Source organism: Seriola dumerili, unplaced genomic scaffold, assembly GCF_002260705.1.
Source record: "Seriola dumerili isolate Sdu_G_001 unplaced genomic scaffold, Sdu_1.0 BDQW01000169.1, whole genome shotgun sequence".
NCBI classification, from domain to species: Eukaryota; Metazoa; Chordata; class Actinopteri; order Carangiformes; family Carangidae; genus Seriola; species Seriola dumerili.
Genome location: NW_019174424.1, coordinates 372,911 through 395,255, shown reverse-complemented (window position 1 = coordinate 395,255; position 22,345 = coordinate 372,911). Strand labels below are relative to the sequence as shown.

General features: G+C 41.8%; 1 protein-coding gene across 1 annotated transcript in view; it reads right to left on the bottom strand.

Annotated features, from left to right (window-relative positions):
* LOC111226995 (voltage-dependent T-type calcium channel subunit alpha-1I-like) overlaps window positions 1-18,814 on the bottom strand; it is a 100,444-nt gene extending 81,630 nt beyond the window's left edge. Inside the window, exon 1 of the mRNA XM_022752332.1 lies at window positions 18,786-18,814. Within this exon, the coding sequence (XP_022608053.1) occupies window positions 18,786-18,799 (14 nt within the window). The 5' untranslated portion in view covers window positions 18,800-18,814. The remainder of the gene's footprint in view (window positions 1-18,785) is intronic.
* Window positions 18,815-22,345: the final 3,531 nt, after the last annotated feature.

Here is a 22,345-nt window from a genome sequence, read left to right as displayed (position 1 = left end):
GTGATCCTGCCATTTGTGATGCTAATTTTCAGCAGAAAGGTGAAGGTCTCTCTGTCTTTCTTTTTCTTTTTCTCTCTCTCTCTCTCTAACTCCCTTTCTCTGTTTACTGTTTTTCTAACTGTATTGAAGGCTACCAGTGTTTATGTATAAATAGTTTCTCTTAATATCAAGTGAGTTTTGTGTGAAATGGAATCAAGTTGTGTCCGGAATACATGATGTGGATTCCTGATGTTAGTAAGTGATGCAGTGACAACTCAGTCAATTAATATGATCAGAATCATAGATTTCCACAACCAAACTAACCTGATCTGTCCATGATCTTCTCTTTATAAGCTTGGTGCTATTTGTAAGTTTTTCTTTGCCGCCAAATGTGGTTTCTTACTCGGAGCGGGTGGTGGTGATTGTTGCTTGACATGAGCTTCAGCCATCGTGGTCTTTAATGTACAAGAGGTTATGATAATTCCTCTGAACAGATCATTGAATTACAAAAAATAAGGGTTAAACATCATGTTGGTTTCTGTACATGTATGTATATAAAAGTATGATAATAAAATACTGTAGAGTCTCGCAGAGAAATGTTGGCATTTAGTGTACTCAAATGCTTTATTGTAAACCAACAGAGGCTACTGTGGACTCTAGCTGATGCCAAAGGAAAGACATTCTATTATGGCCTAAATTTCATTCCAGGTTCAGTAGAGCTGCTGTGACAGCTTTCTCTCTGCTCCCGGTCTTGCAGTTTCTCTCTACCACCCCCCCCCCCCCCCCCCCCAAAAAAAAACAACAACAAAGTAGTCACTTCCATCTCCCCAAGTATAATCCACAAGGCACACAGAGTGACTGACAGCTATCAAGACTGACAGGTTGAACCCCTTCTTAGCTGAATTGAATAAAGCTCCTAAATCCTGGGGAAATATACAGTAACATAAAAGTAACTTTCACTTCCAAGATTCCAGATGAGTAAGATTTTACCATATTCTTCTATATGTTTATTCATCTATACATCATGTGTTGTACATTGGTTTATCTAAGTTTGAAAGGTGCTATGCTTTTCAATAATTTTTGCTAAAAGTATATGCAGTCGCTATAAAATGTTCTTGGAGCTAACAGAGGAAGAAAATTATGCACACACACACACACACACACCAATATAGTACATCATTTCCATTTTCCCCGTCCTTGTTTTCTTTGACCTTGCTTCTTTTCTCTCTCCCTTGTTTCTCTCTAGGTATGAAGATGTGACTCTGTGACCCTGCCTTCTGTCTGTAAAGGATTTCTACCCAGTCAACAGGGAAACAAAAATCAAAAAACTTTCTGTTTTTTTCTTTTTCTCTGTCTTAAACCAGGCATAGTTTACCTGCTTTAACGCTGTTTAAAAGAAAAGAGGGTTTGTGACAATTAAAATACACAAGCAAAGAACCAAGTTTATCTATTTAAAACACAAAGGGAATACAGTATGATAGTAGCATAACAAAGCATTTGATTGTGTATTGACTCAGTGTTTTCATGTTATCAAAACAAGCCTTTCATTGAGTAAAATTATTTGCTAGCCGCTAACTCAACCGCAACTAAATGAAAATAAACCCTCATCTTTGTTTCCTCAATGTGACATTTTACAACTTCAGGGGATTTTTCTTCTTCTTTCAACACACTACAAGGATGCAGGTGCGCACACACACACACACACACACACACACACACACACACACACACACACACACACACACACACACACACACACAAGCACAATACTTCATCACCTGTTTCACCATAAACAAGAATCTTCTATTATATTTTTCTCAGTTGGTTCACTTCAGAAAATTCTGATTGCTTCTGTCGCAGCGAGTGTGGAGCAAACACTGCAGGTCCAGTGGTTAGTTCGCAGGAAGCGCTGAACCCTGCAAGTTCGTGTCCCACTAAGTGGTTTTGCCCTGACTTGCCTTTCCCATTTGTTTGCAAGTTAACTTTGTTGAGAGAGGGCTCAAAGGGTGAGTAAAGTACTTCACCAGGTCTCTAAGTCGACACACCCTATTCTCTGGCTCTCTCTAGTCCATTCCTTCATTTTTTTTTCCTTATCAGACTACTACAATATTAATTCACGTGCTGAAAGACTGAAATGAAGTAGAAGAGGGGACTCAATAATGCATAGCACCCTCTTCAGTATTGCTAGCTTCAGGTGAAGCTTGTAAAAAATTAGGACATTGAAATGAAGAGCAAGCTTGACTGGCTAAATGAGGTCTAAGTTTACTTTTTAACTGGCGGAGAAAGTTTTAGCTTCGGTGCAGTTGGTCGGAATAAGTTTGTCTTTATCTCCAGTGTCTGTGTGAGTGTTTGGACTGGTGGCAAGTCCCTTGTAGGCATGTCAGCACCGCAGGAAAGCCAATGTTCCCGTCTTTATTAATTACTACCTGACACACACACACACACACACACACACACACATACATACACACATTTTCCTGCCCATACATACCCACACCTCCATTAAACTACTCGACAAAACACATGGGATTACACCTTGATTCAAGCACACACCTGTCTTTTGACATCTCATCCTTTTAGTTCTGCAGTTACTCAGATTTCACCACACGCACGCACACACACATGCACATACATGCAAAGTAGCTACAAGAAGCTAGTAATTTGTCACATATACCCTCTGCACTTCTACTTACTCATGCTTGGTTAGGACAGAAAGGCCACTAAAGGAGCAGATGAGGCAGAATGACGAGCCAAGCTGCTAGCCTCAACTAGAGGCTGCTAGCATGACCCAGCAAAAACCTTGGTGAGCTGGAAGCATGACATTACATGACATGTAATATTTATAGAGGTCAGACTTGTTCTTCTTTTTCTCTGTGGGGCCACAAAGCAAGATTTCTCTGCCAAAAGAGGCAAAAAAACATGTCAAGCTGTTGTTTAGCTTTGCATTATTCATTTGCTTAGCTTAGCAATGGCATGGACGACTGTATGTCGCTCCCAGCTCTCATAACTACCATTTGTAATGCGTCCAAGCTTCTCCACAGGGCTGACCCATACTCTCATTTTCATTGCCATCATTATAAGAGTCAAACAGCCATTCCCTCATTTTAATGTGCCAGATAATCAGCCTACTTGTGAAGGGCACAATGTGAGCACAGCTGCCAAGTCTCTCGGCCAGAATGCTAACTAAAACAAAATGATAAAAAAAAAAAGAGGGCAGGACACTCGCCAATGGGTTTACATACCAAATATTAAGACTAAACATTATGGTGCAATAACAATGAGTCATTTTAACACCAGTGGTTTGTCAGCGAGTCCTTGGGGAAAGTAGGGAATGTTTGGCAGGGAACGTAGATGCAAGATGATCTAAAGTCTCTGGGCCATCAAGGTGCCCTTGTACAAGGCATGTAAACCTCAACAGCTCCGGTTGTCCTGGTCGTTATTGGCACAAGAGTGTGTCTGTGCTGGGCAGCTCCAATGTGTGAGTATGCAGCTCTCAAATTATACAGCACAGCGATATTGACAAATGCCTGCATGCTGCAAAAAACTGCTCACTGTGTATTAAAGTAGTAAAATAAGAAATACGGCCAATGCATTATGAACCTTTTGCAATAATCATTCCACTGACGTCATTATTCACCGGTCTGATTTGAGAACGATAGAAAAATCGAGGAATTGTAAGATGTGACAGAAATATGTTGAAAAAAAAAAAAAGGTCCACCCTTTGCCAACCATTTCAATGAAAATACTTTAATCTCATAACCCAGCTTCAAATATGGCAGCAGTTTCAAAAAGCCCTATGAAGCTCACACTGCAGTGACACAAAAATGAACATGAAGGAACAAAAGAACTTCTCTCCCCTTCTCCCCTCATTCCATTTGTTTAAATGGGAGCAATTTCACTCATGGTATTGCTTTATCTTTCTTCTTCTCTCCTCTCTCCCTCTCTCAGGAAGTTTCGTCCTTCTCTCGCTGTGCTGGGGCTAAATCCTCCCTTGAGGCGATGTCAGAGTTCAGTCTAGAGACAAGCTGTGTGTGTGTGTGTGTGTGTGTGTGTGTGTGTGTGTGTGTGTGTGTGTATCAGTATCTAAAAACTACACAACGCAAAATTTTGAAAAGGAGTCATTTGTGAGCTTCATTTTTCAGGTCTTATTGGGTAAATGATCTGGAGCAGGGGCAAGGCTAGAAACACGGCCCTGCTTTTTCATCAAAAGTAAACATTGAGGTCAACATTTCATAGGTGGTTGTCACGTGACATTACAAATCAGTTCTGAAATAAAATCAGACTAGCGGGCAATGCCTACAAGCCGCAGAAAAGATTGTAACACAGGCTACATTAGCTCACTGGTTAGCTAAAGCATAACCAAGGTCAGTCATTGCAGCTCAACTGGTTCCATTGATATTAATAGGCACTGGCAGTGATTGCACCCTGTGGGATCACATCTCTGCAGGTTGGCAGGCTCAGGTATGCGCAAGCACAATAACACACATACGCACACACGCAAAGATGTGCGCACACAATACACCTGCCCACAGTGCGGCAAGGCATTTGAAGGCATTAGCACACGCCGGTTCATACGTGCTCTCATGTGAACACAGGCACATAACGGGGGTGGGGGGGGGAGATGCAACAGCAGCATTAGCAGAAGCATTAAATTATATTTTGAAATAATAATCTTTTCCTCATTTTGTTGACGAATAATAACACTTTATATTCTCACAAAATCTCAGAATGTACTTGACAAAATCTCTAGTTTGATTCCTTGATGCACAGCACCACTAAACACACTACAGATGCTCTCACCCTCAGCTCTCACTCAACCTAAACAAAAGTATAATATGTTCTTATAATGTTTAGTCACAAGTTGACCACATGTTTTACATTGTTATTCTAATGAGGAGCTCCCTCTACTCACTGAAATTCCACGTATTGACAAGACTAAACCTCAGGTGTGTGGGCAAGAGTGACAGGGAATAAAAGCGACTTTAAAGGCAAATGTTGTTGAAATAATCTGACAGCTACAAATTAAATGCAGATCAGTGTGGCTCTTCACCACTGAGGCGATTACAATCAAATGAAGCTTGGCAGTGTGTTGTTAACGTTTAACTGAACAGTGGTGAGGTTGGACGAACACGCTCTTCTCCATCATTTGGACATTATGGATGTCTGTTATTGTTTGTAAATACTGAGTTCCATGAGCATATATAGCCCTAGTTTCTAATCTTAGTAAAATTTCAGTCATACTAACAACCTTTCTAACCCAGTCCTAAAACTGCCTAACATGACATGAAGGATACCAATGGAAATGTGGGGAATTACACCCACTCAATACCAGCGTTGGCCCAATTTACCACGACATCTGCTCACTGACTTGCCTACAGCTCTGTGAGTGATGTCTGTCATGCTGACACTCTCTGTCCCTTTTTCTGTTACGCTCTCTTCCGTCTGCTTAACTTTGTCTTGAAACTGTAACTCAAAGAAGCAGGCAAAGAGAGGATGGAAGAGAAGAAGAGTGACAAACCTGGGCAAGCGATAGAGAGGAAGAGATGGGGAGCCTATTAATCACATGTAGCAAGGACGCAGATTCAGCACATTCCAGGGAGTAACTGGCACATCAGCAGCAACTCTATCCTCTAATTAATGTCCTACTAAAGAAATATCTCCATTACTGAACCCTTTGTGTTTAATGTTTGGGCTTCTGTTCTTGACTAAGAGATATATTGATGGCACTGGCCGTGGAATTATACCAACACTATTGATTCTCTTGCCTCATTTATACTATTAATGTGCAATTTGTGTGTGTTAATCTTACGTGGATGAGGCAAAACACGTGTTAATATAAAGTGTCAAAGCGCACAAAATGAGCAGCAATCAATGTGAACCCTGTCAGATCAAAATGATGTACACAAACCAAAAACAGAGGCATACACGGGGGAAAGTACGATAAAAAACACCCAAGTACGTCAGTTGTGACACACCCTGACATAGGTATTGAATAGGAAACCTATATACAGCATGTACCAGAATCTGCCACTTAAGTGTCTGGTCTATGAACCAATTAAACAGCCACTCACACACCAGTGCTAGTCTTGGGACTGTAAAAGGTCCTGTAGTACCAGAAGCATGTTCTGATCAATAACTTATTGATGACGAGGGGCACGGCCTGAAGGATGTTAGGTAGGATTGAGGCGCGCGTGTGTGTGTGTGTGCATGTGTTGGTGCGGCGGTAAAAGGGTCACAGTATCCCTCATGTCTCTCGGGCAGCAAATGCATCAACAGACACATGCACAGGGAAAATGAGAACACGCGTGGTCACATTCTCACGTAACATTAGACGGGCCAGCTCAAACGTTTATGGTGACATGTTGAGGGAGAAAAAAAATAATAATAATGAGGAGGGTGAGGGAGTGGAAGTGAGAGAATGCGCGAGTGAAACAGATGGAGTGGAAACAAATGTTTTGTGATAACATCATTTAAACAGTGCTTGGCTCTCTGAGGGCCCTGGCTGTCTTTACACTCCCGCTCGCATTCGTTTGACTGGGAAAATGGCCAAAAGGATGGGCCAAAAGGACACGCACTCTTTCTCTCGCTCTCTCTCTCTCACCCCCCCCCCCCTCAATCCCCTGCCAAGAGACTAAATTGTACAAAATTGTGCTGTCAAGTCTTATTTGTGAGAGAAATAGCGCGCTGGGTATTACTTGAAGACAGCAGGTTGCTTGGCGAGTTCTGACGAATCATCTTATTTCTGTGTGTGTAGGCTTGGGTCATTATGTGTGCGCTCCTAGTTGAAGGACGAAGAAAATGTGTGTGTGTGTGTGTGTGTGTATGTGTGATCACCTAAAAAACATTATGTGTGGAAGGATGTACTGTGAGTTGGTGAGTGCAAATCTGTGCGTGATACAGCACACACAATTGACCCCTACCAAGAACCTTAATTGAGGCTATCAGTGGTCTTTGGTACAGTATGTTGCAATAAGGACAGGAAGAAGAGATAGAAGAAGAGAACACATCAGCGTGCGTCCCTGCCTTCATGGTATGTCTGACGTAGTAAAGACAAGTGTAAAAAGAGTGTTGGATGGCAGTTCTCCCTTTGTTTAGTTGCATGCAGTCATTATAAATAAAATTATTGTGCATTTCTATTCCCCCTCCCACCACCACACACACACGCACGCACGCACGCACGCACGCACGCACGCACGCACACACACACACACACACACACGGAGTCACCAGACGAGGACTTTTACCACGAGAGTTTAACACTCCAGCAATTTCCCTGTTTCCCTAAGGAGGGGCCCTGGCTGTGTAGGAATCTGATGTAGAGACACAATCCCCTGCTGGCTTCCCACCTGCAGCGGCAGAGTGATTCCCCCTGAACTGCTTCTCAAGCATTTTTTTTTTTTTTGAATGATCATTTTACATGAGAAGTAGGTGAAAATGGCCCCATTTACCCATGTTACCACACCACTGCATTTATTACTGCCCTATAACTCCATTCACTCCCCCTTTCCTTTTCCTCCCCCCTCCCTCCCCCACTGAACAGTTTGTCCCTCTGCGAGCTCATATCACTTGCGCTTGTTGAGGTAATGTCACTGACTCAGGCGCTGATTCTATTACATGTCTATAGAGTTTGAGAAGAAACTTACCAACTCAGCTGCTTGGGGAGAACATCAAAACGGTTGTGTGTGTTTGTGTGTGTGTGTGTGTGTGTGTGTGTGTATGAGTATGAGTATGAGTGTGAGTGTGTGTGTGTGTGTGTGTGTGTGTGTGTGTGTGTGTGTGTGTGTTAGTAAGTTTAAAGCTGATATTTAATGACCTAAGCCCCAAGGCTCATTTGAGCTGCAGATACCAGCAGTCAACTTATGTCCCAACATCTGGGTGGTTACACACACACACACACACACACACACACACACACACACACACACACACACACACACACACATACACAAGGCCTGAGCTTTTATCATTGGCCAGAGGAAGGGTTTTAGCATCCGCCCTGACAGATGCCGCCCACACATCAACAAACACACCACAGCCAGTGGAAAAACACTGGAGAAGGATTGAGGCAGAGTATGATCCATACGTGTGTAACATATATCTGACAGCTAGGATTATGTGTATATATGAGAGGGTGCAACGTGAGAGAGAGTTGAACGTGTTTGTGTGTATGTGTGTGTGTGTGTGTGTGTGTGCATGCGAGACAGTGACAAAGCAGGGCCATTTCAGTGGGTCCCTAGTGGTCACTAACTCTTTCCTCTCTCTTTGTCACCTCTCTCTACATGTCTTTTTTCTCTCTCTCCGTCTTAAGCTCCACTCTGTCTCTTTTCTTCTCTCCCTGTCAACCGCCCCCCTCCTTCCATCCTGGTTCTGTCTCTCTCCCCTTCGAGAGCTGACAGAGCGATAAAGGAATACGCCCAGGAGAGAGTAAGGGTCACTGGACAGAAGTCAGGGAAAATGTCGTGGGTCAATGTTGAAAGACTGAGGTATGGATATATCATCTTTCCACCAGGTCAAGGTGCAGATAAAATCACTAAATCACCAAGGCATGCTGACAAGTGTACAAAACACTACATCCACCTCTTCCCGCCTCTTCCGTGAAACACACATCTCATCTCATTTCAAGGCAGAAAAGGAGATGTAGATGAACAGGGAGAGTGGAGAGCTTCCATATTCAAAAATGTTAATTTGCTGAATATTTTTGCAACTTTTGTTCCAGTAATCATATTTTGGCATCGCACCATACTTCCATTTTTTTTCACCAGTAATGCATTCTTAGTCAGAGACACTTACTTCAAGGAACTGACCAGTAATAAAATAGTTTTACAGTAGTGAAACGACAGAAACAACTTAGAGAAAGATCATGATTTGGGTTAAAACAAGTTTTCAATAAGGTTTGGGAATAATTGTGGTCATGGTAAATAGAGACTGTCGGTGGGAATTGGGAAAAGAACAGCGGTGTCCCATGTTGAAATCCACCTGACCTCTTCACTCTGCAGAATTTGACACTTTGTTGTAAAGTCATCACCACTCTGCCGGTGCCACCGGTCGGCTTCCCTAACTGGGAGCGCGCTGATAAGAATCTACTGCAGGTAATGTACCAACTATATATGACGAGCTCATACAACCCCACGTCAGAAAACCTCAACTATCCCTTTAAAAACAGTGGCTGGTAGAGGCTTTGTCATTTAAACATGTTTTAGTGGGTTCGTTCTTTGGAGGACAGTCTCGTTTTATGCCCTTGCACCCTGATCTTGTGTGTAATTTCTGTTATTTGTCTGTTTGAAGATTTCCGTGTATCGCTCAGTTATAACTTCATTTAGTCTCTCTTCCTCTCTTACCAAGACCTTTTGTCTTTTTTTGTCCTGATGTCAGTGTTACTCTGCCCTCCCTCCCACTCTCCTTCTCTCTCCCTTTCACTGTGGAAGAGGTCTGAAGTTGCAGTCACCAGAGCAATTAGAGACTTCATGTTCCTCCTCACTGTCAAGAAGAGGCAAGGATACACACATACACACATGACACACACGCGCGCACACACACACACATACAATACGCCGTCCTCTGTCGTCCTCTGTACTGACAGGCACTGGGCAAAAGTTCACTCTGCCACTGTGCTAACTATCTCCCTTTCTCTTCCTCTTTCTTTTCCTCCTTCACACTGTCTCCTTCTCACACTCTGCCTTTTCAAGAAAAGTGCTAACTAGCAATCTCTCACTTCTTCCCCCTCTCTCCCTGCCCGCCTCTCCAAGGGCTACCATCCTTTTCTTTCGTCTCCATCTTTTCTCTTCCTCTTTCATCTGCCTTTCAGAGAGAAGTTACAAGCTTGTCCTTCACTCAGTGTCTTGCTTTTGTGCCTCTCACTAACTTCCCACCCTTCCATGTGTATCTGCACGATAATTACCCCTTCTCATCCACCAGCTCCATCTCCCTCTCCCCTCCCCCTTTTTCTCATTTGCTTATTGATCGTACTCATTTCCTTCATTTTGAATCTATTGCATATATTTTCAGTAAATTCGTACGCATTTGCAGCGCTGATTTGATCAACTCTGACATCTTCTGACATCTTCTGTGCACATATCCATCCACAAATCACCTGAAAACAAGTATTGTAGAAGTTCATATAACATAATATCTTCAATGTGTCTATTTTGATTCTATGAAAAAATGACCTTATAAGAGCACTAACTCGAAAGGGAGGTTTGGTAAATGTCAAGGAAAATTCAGAATAAGCTTCTTTATCAAGCATGTTAGATCAACACGACGGTCTTCTCAAAAATAAACTCATTGACTTGCATGATCATCTTCGACTTTTCTCAACCTATTAAGCAATACTGAAATGATGCTATATTGTAATATCTGAGTGCCTTGAAGAAATGAAATTCCTCCATCTGTCTGCACGGTGAAACACCACTTTGATCTCTTCCCAGGTGAACACCGGCTCGGCCGTGAGCCTCCGACTCTCTTTTCATCAGAGGAGACTTCAAATGCCAATCGTACATCACAACCATTTTGGTCTTGTGGGCAGTTGTATGTCATTCATCTCATGCGAGGTGCGGCGAGGAAACCAATACACATTACAGCCGGAGGGAAAGGGATTCACGCACTACTTTATGCAAACTGCATACCGGAGTTTCGTGTGCAGTGATGCAGTGAGTGTCGATCACCCACTGAGGGTCTAGGGAGGGAAACTCTGTGTTTGACCATCTGAAATGTTCCGCAAGGTTTCCATGACTTTACCTCCAGCGTGTAAAGGATGCGTTTGCGTCGGGGGGGGGGGGCATCTGAGCTTGGCATAATTGTGACCCATGAATTCGTAACATGACGCTCATGCCTCGTATAGCATGGACACAAAGACAGATACTCTACTCAAAGGCACCAAAAGGGCATGTGATCTGCTGCTGTCCTTGATATTGTAATGAATCTTCTTGGTCTGCTAATGTGCTCATAAGTATTCATTACCGAAGGGTAGACCTCAAAGCCTGCACAGCAAGTGGGCAAATGGTTCATGCGGAAACATACTGACGATCAATCAAAAAGCAGAATATTCATAAACATCCCTTAGTGACTCATGCTATCTTCGCACTTCCTACAAACCTACCAAACTGGACTAGAAGTGTTCTCTGGGTTCATAATAGCTGTTTGTTATCCTTTATAAAACATTATGTTCTTTGACACAATGTCTACAGAGCCACGTTAGTAATCATCTTAAGTTATTCTATCTTCTAAAGTGCAGTCAAAGCTGCCCGTGCACTTTAACAAAAAGTACCATTGCTTCTTCACATGAATCATTTTGGCTGGAGATGCTTTCTCTCCACAAATCCTGAACATCTCATTTAAGAATGAATCTCCCTCTATTTGTGATCAAAATATATGTATATGTACAGTAATATTTTTTACAGTTTCACATGTTCAAACATGCAGATAGAGTTCGCTCTTTGTTGTTTTTACGGTGTTAACCATGGGCAAAACACAGCAGAATGTATACTGAAAAGACTTCAATTTATTCTACAAAATAAGGACAAACTTTGAGCTGTCAAGTATGATTTATTAGTAATTCTGTCTGCTGGCACTTTAACTTCTTCCTATAATAAGACAAGAATATTTGGAGTAGAATAATTATTGCTTTGCTTATCTGTGGCTGTCTTTCCAGCTGCCTCTGGTAATAACTATGGATTTCATATTCAGACTAATAACATGTAAGCTTGTGTTGCTTTTCCTTCTGTTTTAAAGACGATGCCACAGAGAGTTGCCCTTCTGTTCTGACGGAGTACAAGAAGCAAAATGCAAGGCAGAGTGCTTATTACATGTTTTATTGTAGGACATGAACTATCTTTTACTCGAGGCTAAGCACTGGCTCGTGGCTTATTTATTTCCATATTGCAGTTAGTGAATTCTGGCATTGTATTAACCAGACAAAACTTAGTGGATGCACTTTGCATAATGTTTAGTTTGTTGACAGTATTTGAAATTCATCATTCAATACAGTTCTTCCATGAAACCATTCTCATTCAGAGCCACTACCTCAGACTCATCTTGTATGCATTCAAAACGAAGAGTGGCAGAGGTTCAGTTTTTTTTTTTTTTTCCCGATTATGAAGAGGCAGAAATATATGATACTTTTTGGAGTAGTAACAGTAGCCAACAGTAAGTAGCCAACAACAGTAGATTGGGATCAGATCTGCAGTCATGACCGGAGAGCGCAGGTCATTTTAGGAACATTAAACCATTTTTCTGACTGCTTGTCCACTTTTTCATCTAGAGTTCATGTTGATGGATGAGATGTGGCGACGTGCTGTGTATATATACTCCATGGCATCATGAAGCTGCAGACTGATAAATGGGCATGCGAGCAGAGGTTAGCAGGCGGGTATGTTGACCTGAATCAGTAGCGATATGGACAAGTTGTTGGCCTCATACTGAACTTTGATATCTGCCACACACGTGTTCTTCCTGACCGAAGACTAGTTAAGGTGTGTTCCTAACCTGACCAGGCATCATCGCTTCATTCCATTATTGTGCTTACTGTCACTTTCTTCAATCAATTATATCGATGTTTTTGAGGAAAAATGCATCTGAAAATTTCATATCTGTTAAGGAGAATTTTAGGGAGGTCGGCAGCAAAGAACAGACTCACTGCAGTGCAGAATGACTCATACAATTTATATAGCACTTTGTGGATAATAGATGAGAAATAGCAAACTACAAAGCACTCACTTGGATAAAATGTACCCTGCAGTTAGTGGTGATGGAGCCATTAAATGACTTATTAAATTCTCTCAAGAGTCCCAGTTTGTGTAAAGCAATACTTCTGAGTTGAGCTGACATAAAAAAAGGAAGACATGATTCTTTTATAAGATAAAAAATAAGGCAGCAGGGATGTGATGATGACAGGTGGAAAACAAAAAGATGGTTAAAAAAAACTAAAACGTATTTGTTCCTGCTTGTGTGCGCGAAAGTGTATGTTTGCGTGTGTGTGTGTGAGTACGCATGTGTGCTTTTCTCCTTGTGCACCTCTGACACTTATCTGCGCGGTTTATCCAAAAGCAATCTGCCCTGCTGTTACTGAGTTCAGACAAATAGGCACTGCTGTCTAAAATATTGCTGCCATATACACCATACTGTATAGCACAACACAATGCCAAAGCAGTTGGTGGATAATGTCAGCCAGCCATCTGGATGTAATTCTCTTCAAAGAATGTGACATTGAACTAAACCATAACACAGTTATGGGCGGCAATTCAAGAATAGTGTCTACATAATCCATAATCCAATAGTGGAGGATTGCGATAACACACACGCACACACACACACACACACACACACTGAAGCACATTTGTACACATGTATGCATACACATGTACACACAGACACTGTCAAAAGTACTTAACACATGTAAATAACAATCATATGCACCCTCTTTTTGCTACTATATAAAGAGCAAGACAAATACAAATGAGAAATAAGACGCATCGGGGACAGCGAACGCTAACTGTTCACAATCTACATACATACCAAATGCGTTGGTATGTATGTAGATTGTGTCTAAATAGCATTCCTAGCAAATCTAAATAGTGCATAAGCAGGTCTACGCCACACACAAAGTATTTTCTAATTCACTATTTCCATGATGGCGGATGTGCAGAACTGAAGATGGTTGTGAGTCTGTTCACAAACATATTGCATGTCAGTGAGGAAGACACATGGCATCGTATCCATTATGAAAAAAAAGCTTCAGAGGAAGGTGGGTTAGGCTTATTTTACTAGTTGTCCAATCTACTCTTGAAAGAACCTGAATTTAATTCAGAGACTTTTATCGCTTCAGTTCTAAGAAATGCTGGTGTATTTTAGATTGAAAGGAAATGGAACAAACAAAATGAGACGTGTGAGTAATATAATGTGGCTTTGTACATCCGCTGTTAGAATTCCTCTTTATCTTTTAACATTTAAAAAACATTAACTTCGAGCTGCCATCGTATAAAAAGCACATGTTCAGTGCAACCTAACTACTATGGAAGAGTAATGCATGTGAAAGAGGTCACACAGAGTGTGTATGCACCGAGGCTTGGTACTACAGTAGTCATTAGAGTCACTTTAAGCCCTTCATCTCTTCCCTACTCTTCCCCTCTCATCTCTTCTTCCTCTCTCAGACAGCACAGGCACTAATGGAGTTTAGACTAGACCTGAGGGAGAAGAGACAGGGAGGTGGAGGAGGGGAAGGAAAGAAGGAGGGAGGAAAGACAAAGTGAGAAAGAGTGATGAGAGAGTGGGGATCATTAGAATCAGTTTTGGTACTTGTATTAACGCTGTGATTTATGTTTCGAAGCATAAGCATTAGTATAAGCGTTCTAATACGTTTAATTTATCCTTAACAGAGGTATGTCTCATTAATGTTTGCAACTCTTTTATAAGGAAGACTTTCCCTGTGGTAAAAGGACAACAGTTCATACTTGACACAGGCTCATTAAAATAAGTGGAACACTTATTATTCCACAAGATGAAGGCATAAATGGAAATTTTGGATATGATGACATCTTAAGGAAGGAGGGAGAGGGATGTACGCAAGCAGAACGGAGTGAATGAATCTGTGAGAGAGAAGAAAAGAGAAAGCAAAAAAGAAGAAATGACAGAAAAGAGACAGGAGAACAAGCAGAAGATAAAAGAAAGACACATCGACACAGTTGTCGCTCTGAATTCAAGACAGAATTTTGATGTCCTTTAATAAAACATTTGTCAAAACAAGGGGAACAACTATTCAACATCTGCACACACACGCACACACACACGTCCATCAAGTGGCACACCTCACAGCGTCAAGTGTCATTGTGAAAGAAGAGACAAAAATCTACCATGTAGCCCCACAGCAACTTTCCCAACTCGAACCACAGAAAGCAGAAAGACAGAGAGCAAAAGTTGAGAGAAAGAAAAAGAGTAAGAAAACCACAGAGAGAGAAAGTGAGAAGGTGATGTGTCCCAGGTGTGTGCTCTATCCTCAGCTGTAGTTAAGAGCAAGGCACGGCAACGCCTCAGCCATCCGTCACCATGGAGATAACAAGCTGTCAGGGCCAGAGAGGATCATGGGCCACAGAGGCCGGTCACTCTGCTTGAACACCACAGGAGCCAATCAGAGGAGGAGAGGAGAGGGTGAGATAAAGTGAAGACAAGCATAGTTACTGGCATCAAGCTCTTTGGTGGAAAAAAAAAAGAAAAAAAAGAGAAAGAAACCAACTGCAAAGAATTGACAGCAGGAGAAGAGGATGACAAGAGAGGTGCCAAACATGTGAGAGCAGCCGGACAACACTAATTTCAGGGGGAGACAAAGACATAGAGAGGAAGGGGAATGAAAATATAGTGAAGCGCATGCAAGTGTAATGATGGACGTGTAAAGACAAAGGACGGCGCCCAGAGCCATACATCAATCAATGCTCTGCTTTTAAACAACCCATGCACACATCGCAGCACACTCCCTTTCAGAAATGCTGTATACTCCAAGTAATTACCCTTGCATTTCCACTTTGAAAATACAGCTTAAAATTTTCGCTATTCAATGTGGCTACTTTGCAATTATAACCATAGTTGAGGAATCTGGAACAAAAGGTGCAGAAAAAACGCAACAGTAGATGAAGTCCTAAAAAAAATAAAGAATAATAATTTAAAAAAATACATGTTCGACAGACCACAATGCAACGGTAACAAATTTAATGAATTATTACTCTTTCAGATGTAGAATTTCATCATAGATTTCCACCATATGATGAAACATAAAATATTCAAAAGCTCGAAGCTTTAAACTCCACAGAAGATATCGTACCTTCAGATAAGTCAGTACATGACAGTTGCTATAAACTGCTATCTACCCTTCCCTGTGTTTCCAGCATGAGTAAGTGTTGACAGGTCAGGCTTCACTGAATGCAGCTGATTGCGGAGTGTGACTGACCTGACATGTTCTCTTCATGATCTGAAGAATAAAGCGGGAAATGAGAGTTAATCTTCCCTATACGTAACTGAGACACAATGCAGCCGACTGGCTGGACATAATCCACTGTGCACGCGCAATTATAGTCTTTTCTTTCCATTCAGTACAATGACCAAGTGACAGCTATGACCCCTCTGATTATTTTGCCTGTTAAATTCACTGCAGTCCAGTAGAGGAGACAATGAGGAAGTGAGGAGCTCAAGGGACCAATAATAGTAATAACACATATTCTTTAAACGGGTAAGATTTAACATTGAGAAGGTGGAAGAATTACCTGCTAGTAGTATCTCCTACCAGCTAGTTTCAACAACGAGAGAAGGAATAGGGTTTATCTATATTGTATGATATGTACAGAGTGTAAGTGTGCACTCTGAAGAGCAAGAACAATAGAGAGAGGTAGAAGAAGTGTGTGGGGTGCAATATAGAGAGGTGCTCTGGGTGCTCTGCTGCAGGCAAGCGTGGGAGAACATCATTGTATGCCAGTGTGTGTATGTGCGTGTGTGTGTGTGTGTGTGTGCGCACATGTGTGCATGTCACTGAAGGCCTTCCCCAGCTGCTGAGTGGTGGACAGGATTATTGATCTAAAAAGAGATGGTGAAACAACTACTTATTGCCCCCCTATACATACATACACACACACACACACACACAGGTACAAAACATTGTTCCGGCGCAACAACCGTCAAAAAAAACAAACTCTTGCTCCAGTTTAAGTCACACACACACACACACACACACACACACACACACACACACACACACACACACACACACACACACACACACTCCTAGTCCTACTTAAGTGAAGGCATAAAGCCTGTGAATATACTGCCATCCCACTCGCGCTTCAGCAAGCTTCAAAATTGTCTATACTCACACGGTCACAGTAGGCAAAAGTAACACCTCACAAGCCACCATGGTGACTGAGGCGTGCGTGCGTGTGCGCGCGTGTGACTTCTTGGCTCTCCAGCTGATTCCACCAAAGGAAACTCACCTCAACTACAGCAGTAACAGCCTTCCCTCAAACCTCCACAAACACGCTCAGTCCTCTTCACCTTTCTCACACTTGTTTTATATTTTTCTCACACATTCTCTTTCTCTCTCTCTCTCACACACACACACACTGATGTGTCTCTCTGGGTTATAACATGCTTACAGTTTCAGCCACCATGGGTGTCCGGCAACCATTGAGCTGCGATAGAAGCTCAGGCGATGTGAAATAAGATTTGGAGTGTATGTGTGGGGAGAGTGTGTGCATGTTTGTACCCTGTGGCGTGGGGCCAACTGAGAGTAGCAGAGCTCAGCCATTAGTAAGCAGTGTAAAATCCTTCTGAAACCATTTTTCCCTCCAACATCAAAGATGGAGTCTGAAAGGCAAACAGAAAGTCTCGCTGTCCAGTTTTTGTATATCTGACTGGATACACTCTCCCTGCCCTCCTGATTTTTCTGGTCACTCACCATCACTGCAATCTGTCTTGGTCTGACATTTGGGTTTTGGTGTAAACTTTGAGTTCATCAATTCAAACCCTTCCATACATCGAACTAAATCAAACTAATGATTAACAATTTTTAAAGTTATATTAAAAAAAGAAGAAAAAAAGAAGAAAAATGTGCATAGAGTATTTCGTTCATTTCTTAAATTCTTCAACTACATAACAGTATATAATTACTGCTAAACAAAGTATGACAAGAAACCAGTAGTGTAAAATAGAAACCAGATCATTTCCCATTCATTACTGTGTTATTGAAACTGTACAACATACAACAAACCAGCAATATATTTTGTTTAATTTGTAAGTATGACTCTGGGGTCATGGGCTCTCGATGTAGCTGATGACAGTGGAAATGCATATTAGAGAGAAAAACAACATAACCTGGATATTGTTGAATGAAAATCCAACGCTACACCCACGCTTGATTTATATTAAAAGAAACAGTTTGCAGAGCAGAGTTGTTCAAAAGATATGTGCTCCATAACGTCATCTAAAGTGAAAAATACCTTTTAAAAATGCACCATTATCTTAATGGCAGTGAATGAAAAGGTGCTGAAAACACACACACACGCACACACATTTATGCAGCAGTGTGGTCTTGTCTGTCCCTGATGTGAAAGGATCATCCTGAGTCCCACTGCCACTGTCAGTTTAGTCAGCAAACAGACAACTGCTTGTTCTGGACACAGGCAAAAACCATACACATACACACACAGGCACACACATACAAATGTGCACGTTCAATTGTTCAAGCAGTAAAATGCTGATCACTGCAGTCGTGGTTGTATAAGGATGTCAAAAACACTTACTTTGAGAAGATTCTGGGATGTCTGCTGCACTGTGGTAGGAAATCCACTAGATAAAGGAGCGAGGGTGGATTGGGGGGGGGGGTCAGAGTCAAGATGGATGAAAATGTATCAAAAGAACACAAAACAGAGACAGAAGATATCACAAAGAAGATAAATTGTGACTGTGCAAAGAGTCAGGGAGATGGATATGCAGAAAAAAGGCTCTATAAAAAAAGAAAGAGCTGGATATAGAGGGAAAGGAGAACCAGTGTTGGATAAGGAGATGAAAGGAGAAGGTGGAGGAGTGAGAGGGAATGAATGCTGCATGAAAGGTGCACCAACGAACAGAAGACGTTAAGAATGATGGGAGTGATTTAAAGAAGAGGGGGATTAATGAAGCTTAGGGACTTTAAAAACCACTGAGGGAAGCGCTGATGTTTTTGATAACAGATGAGGACAGGTGACTAATTGAGCTGATTGATGAAAATTAAGGGATAAAGTAAAGGTTATCTTTAAGGTTAAAGGAGTCACTTTTAGCAGTGAATGAAAGGATATGGGCTGGAGACCATACGGATGCACCAGCTGCGAGGACAGGTGGTCTGCTTAAGGCAGAAAAAGACCACGGGTGCCAGTTCTGGGAAGGGCACCACAATAGTGCTTAGGTCACTGCCGATGCTGACATCATCACCTGGACCCACTTCCTCGATGATGTCATCAGCCTGCGCCGAGCCGTATTCCTCGCTCTGCCCTGGCACTGCTGAGGAAATGCTCCCCAGCGGCACAGGACACTCCTCGCTCGTCATGGCAACCCAGCCGAGATCTGAAAGACAACAGGAGTTGACACTGAGATTAGAGCAGCCCTACAATGGCTAAACAACCAAAACTGGATTTTAACTTTCATTTTAAAATTACCAGTCACAGGCAACAAAAGACCCAAAGGTAGAAGAAAAAAAACATGTGCATTTGTTTACTGATAAAAATGCGATTGTGTGTCGTCATCCGTTTGAGCCAGTTGTGCTGCCAAGCTCTGCTGCTAGTTTAAGGCCTTAGCAGCACTTAGCGATTAGCCACCCTGACATTCACACAGAGGCGCATATGCGAAGCCTGAATTTTGAGGAGGACTGGACCAATTTTGTGGAGTTTAACAGAAAAGTAGTATAACCAGTAGAGTAAAAAATACAGTGGGCAGGGAGTAATAAATAAAGTACTAATATTACACTTGAAAAGAGTAAAGAGTTAAAAGAGTAACAAGCCCAACACCGGATTGAAGAAATAAAATGATTATCATATTGTCTGATGCACTACAGACTATAGATGCCTGTTTTGATTTAGTTAACATGCAGCATTTGCACTAGTAGGAAATAAATATTAATTGAATGTGTTTATTGCATGAAAGTTTGATTGGACAAACAGCTTTTGGCTATACAATCATTCCCACAGACGGCTAAATCACCCCCATGTCATAACATCATCTCACAACTCACAGATACATGTATTTAATGCTTGTTGTTTTCTAGCCCCAAAGGCCCATTAGTCTCTCGCTCTCTCTTTGCCCTGCAAAAGCAAATGCTCTTATCGTAAACTCACTTGTCTGCATAAGAGAACGCCTAGCTCACTGATAGCAATCACCTCTCACAATCAAACACACACAGAGGGATATGACAGCAGAGAGTAAATCAATGTCAACAGTCATTGCAGATTCATTGATGATTCATTTAGCCCTATCACAGTGCTGAGGGAGAGGAAATGGCTTTCCGTCTCCTAACACTTAGCTCATGAATAGATCCACTTTTATCTATGAGTATAGCATACATACACATACACAAAAGAAATTAAGACTACATCTCTGGAATCATTGTCTAAGTTATTGTCGAAACCTACTACCTGCCTCCTCGATCTTCTACCAGCTAAAGACTCTGACCAGCTGGAGACCTATAATACTAAATATTGTTAATTTACCATTTACATCTGACATCATCCACACCAGCTTTAAAACTGCTGTGGTTACTTGAGAAACCAAACCTTGATCCAGGATCTCCAAGTAATTACCGCCCAGCCTCTAACCTTCCATTCATCTCAAAAGTACTGGAAAGAGTTGTGTCTCAGTAGCTTAGCAGTAATCTTTTAAAACCTTTTCAATCTGCTTTCAGGGCCTGTCACTCCACTGAAAGTGCACTTGCTAAAGTGGTAAATGATCTTCTGCTCTCTATGGATTCAGATTCTACCTTTGTGTTTCTCTTACTCGATATCAGTGCAGCTTCCAATACCACAGATCATTGTATACTCCTAGAGTGATTGGGAAACCAAACCAATCTGGCCTGGCACTCAAAACTCCGGACATAAAGTCCTACTTATATGAAGGAAAACAATGTGTCTCCTACAATAAATACCACATCAATATTTTTTAATGTGAATTATGGAGTACTCCAGGGCTCTGTTCTTTGCCCTCTACTTTTCTCTCTTCATATTTCACTTCTTGTCCAAATTATACGTAGTCATGAAATGAATTTCAACTTTTACACTGATGATAGTCTGCTGTATCTTCCTGTAAAAGCTGATGGCCCTCCTCAAACTGTCTAATTAGAGGTCTGTTTATCTGCTGTCAAAAAAATGTCTTGCTCCTAAATTCAGATAAAAGTAAGATGCTGGTCATTGGCCTGGCCCAACATAGACACAATTTGATCAAGTAAGTGAAAACCTTAACAACTGTATGATTTCTCAAAGTATGACAGTCAAGATCCTTAGTGTTACATTTGATCCTGCCCTCTCTGTTGATCTTTTCCATACACGTAAAATAGCTGAAATTCAGCCTTTTCTGTCTATGGCAGATGCTGAGACCTGATGCCTAATTCACACTTTTGTGTCACCCAGACTGGATTATTGCATATTTTATTTTCTGGCCTGCTAAATGCTTGTACTAAAAGTCTTCAAATGGCCCAGACTGCTGCTGCAAGAATTTTAACCAAGCCCAGAAAATCTGGCCACATTACATCAATGACTTCCTATCCATTTCAGATCAGACTTTAAGGTGCTTTTGATGACTTACAAAATTCTAAATGGGCAGCCCTGCTCATTCCTGTCTGATCTCCTTAAACCATATATTTCATCCTGTGCTCTGCGATCTCAGAATGCAGGGCTCCTGTCTGTTCCCAGAGTTTCAGGCTGCAGAACCTTTTCTTATCAGGCCCCCTTCAGCTGGAACAACCTCCCTGTTGATATCAGACTGTCTGCCTCTGTTGAGGAAAATGCATCTTAAAACTCATCTTTATGCCTTAACCTTCAGTTAGTGATTTATTCTTTGATTACTTCAGGTCTGATACCTGTTATATAGTTCATGTTGTCCTGCAGATACGATTACTGTAAACTTTCTGATAACAACTGCATCTCTCTAACCCTCTGTTTATTCCCTCAAATACAAGCGTGTCCAGGCTGTGCTCTCTCTCTCCTTCACATTCTGTCTCTCCGTCTCTCTCTCTCTCTCTTTCCCCCGATACTCTACTCCCCGTCATCTCTTTTCACTGAGGCTCCTCTTGGGACCCTCCTCCCTCTCTTGGCTGTCGATGCCTCATTCCTGATGTTTTAGATCTGGATCATCATCCTCGGGGAGTGCCAGCCTCCTGCTTGTCTGTATCTCCTTCTGTGTGGTTGGTTTCCTTCTTCTGGACTTGTGAATGATGTGCTTGATTTTGCCTCTTTTTTTTAATCAGTCCTCTTTCCAGGTCTTCACGGTGGAGAGGAGGTCGTGTGGCTTTGGCCCCGTTTGTTGGCAGCACCTGGAAGTTGCTCGATGTCCTCCCAGATCATATTCTTCGTTAATGTTTACAATCTATACTGTTGTCATCCCAATTGTCCATACAGTTGATCTACTTTGTTGAACTGCTCTGTACAGATGACATCGATTGCACGTCTGTCCATTCTGGAAGAGAGATCCCTCCTTTGTTGCTCTTCCTCAGGTTCATGTCCAAGTGTCTAGGTTTACACATACCTGTATATCTAAAAAACTGCTTGACAACAGAGACGTCCATACTGCATATAACTTATTTGATTTATTAAAATCTTTCTGTGAATCAGCTCATGTTAAAAACTGTTTCTGCTGGTGAGGAAGCCCACATGTT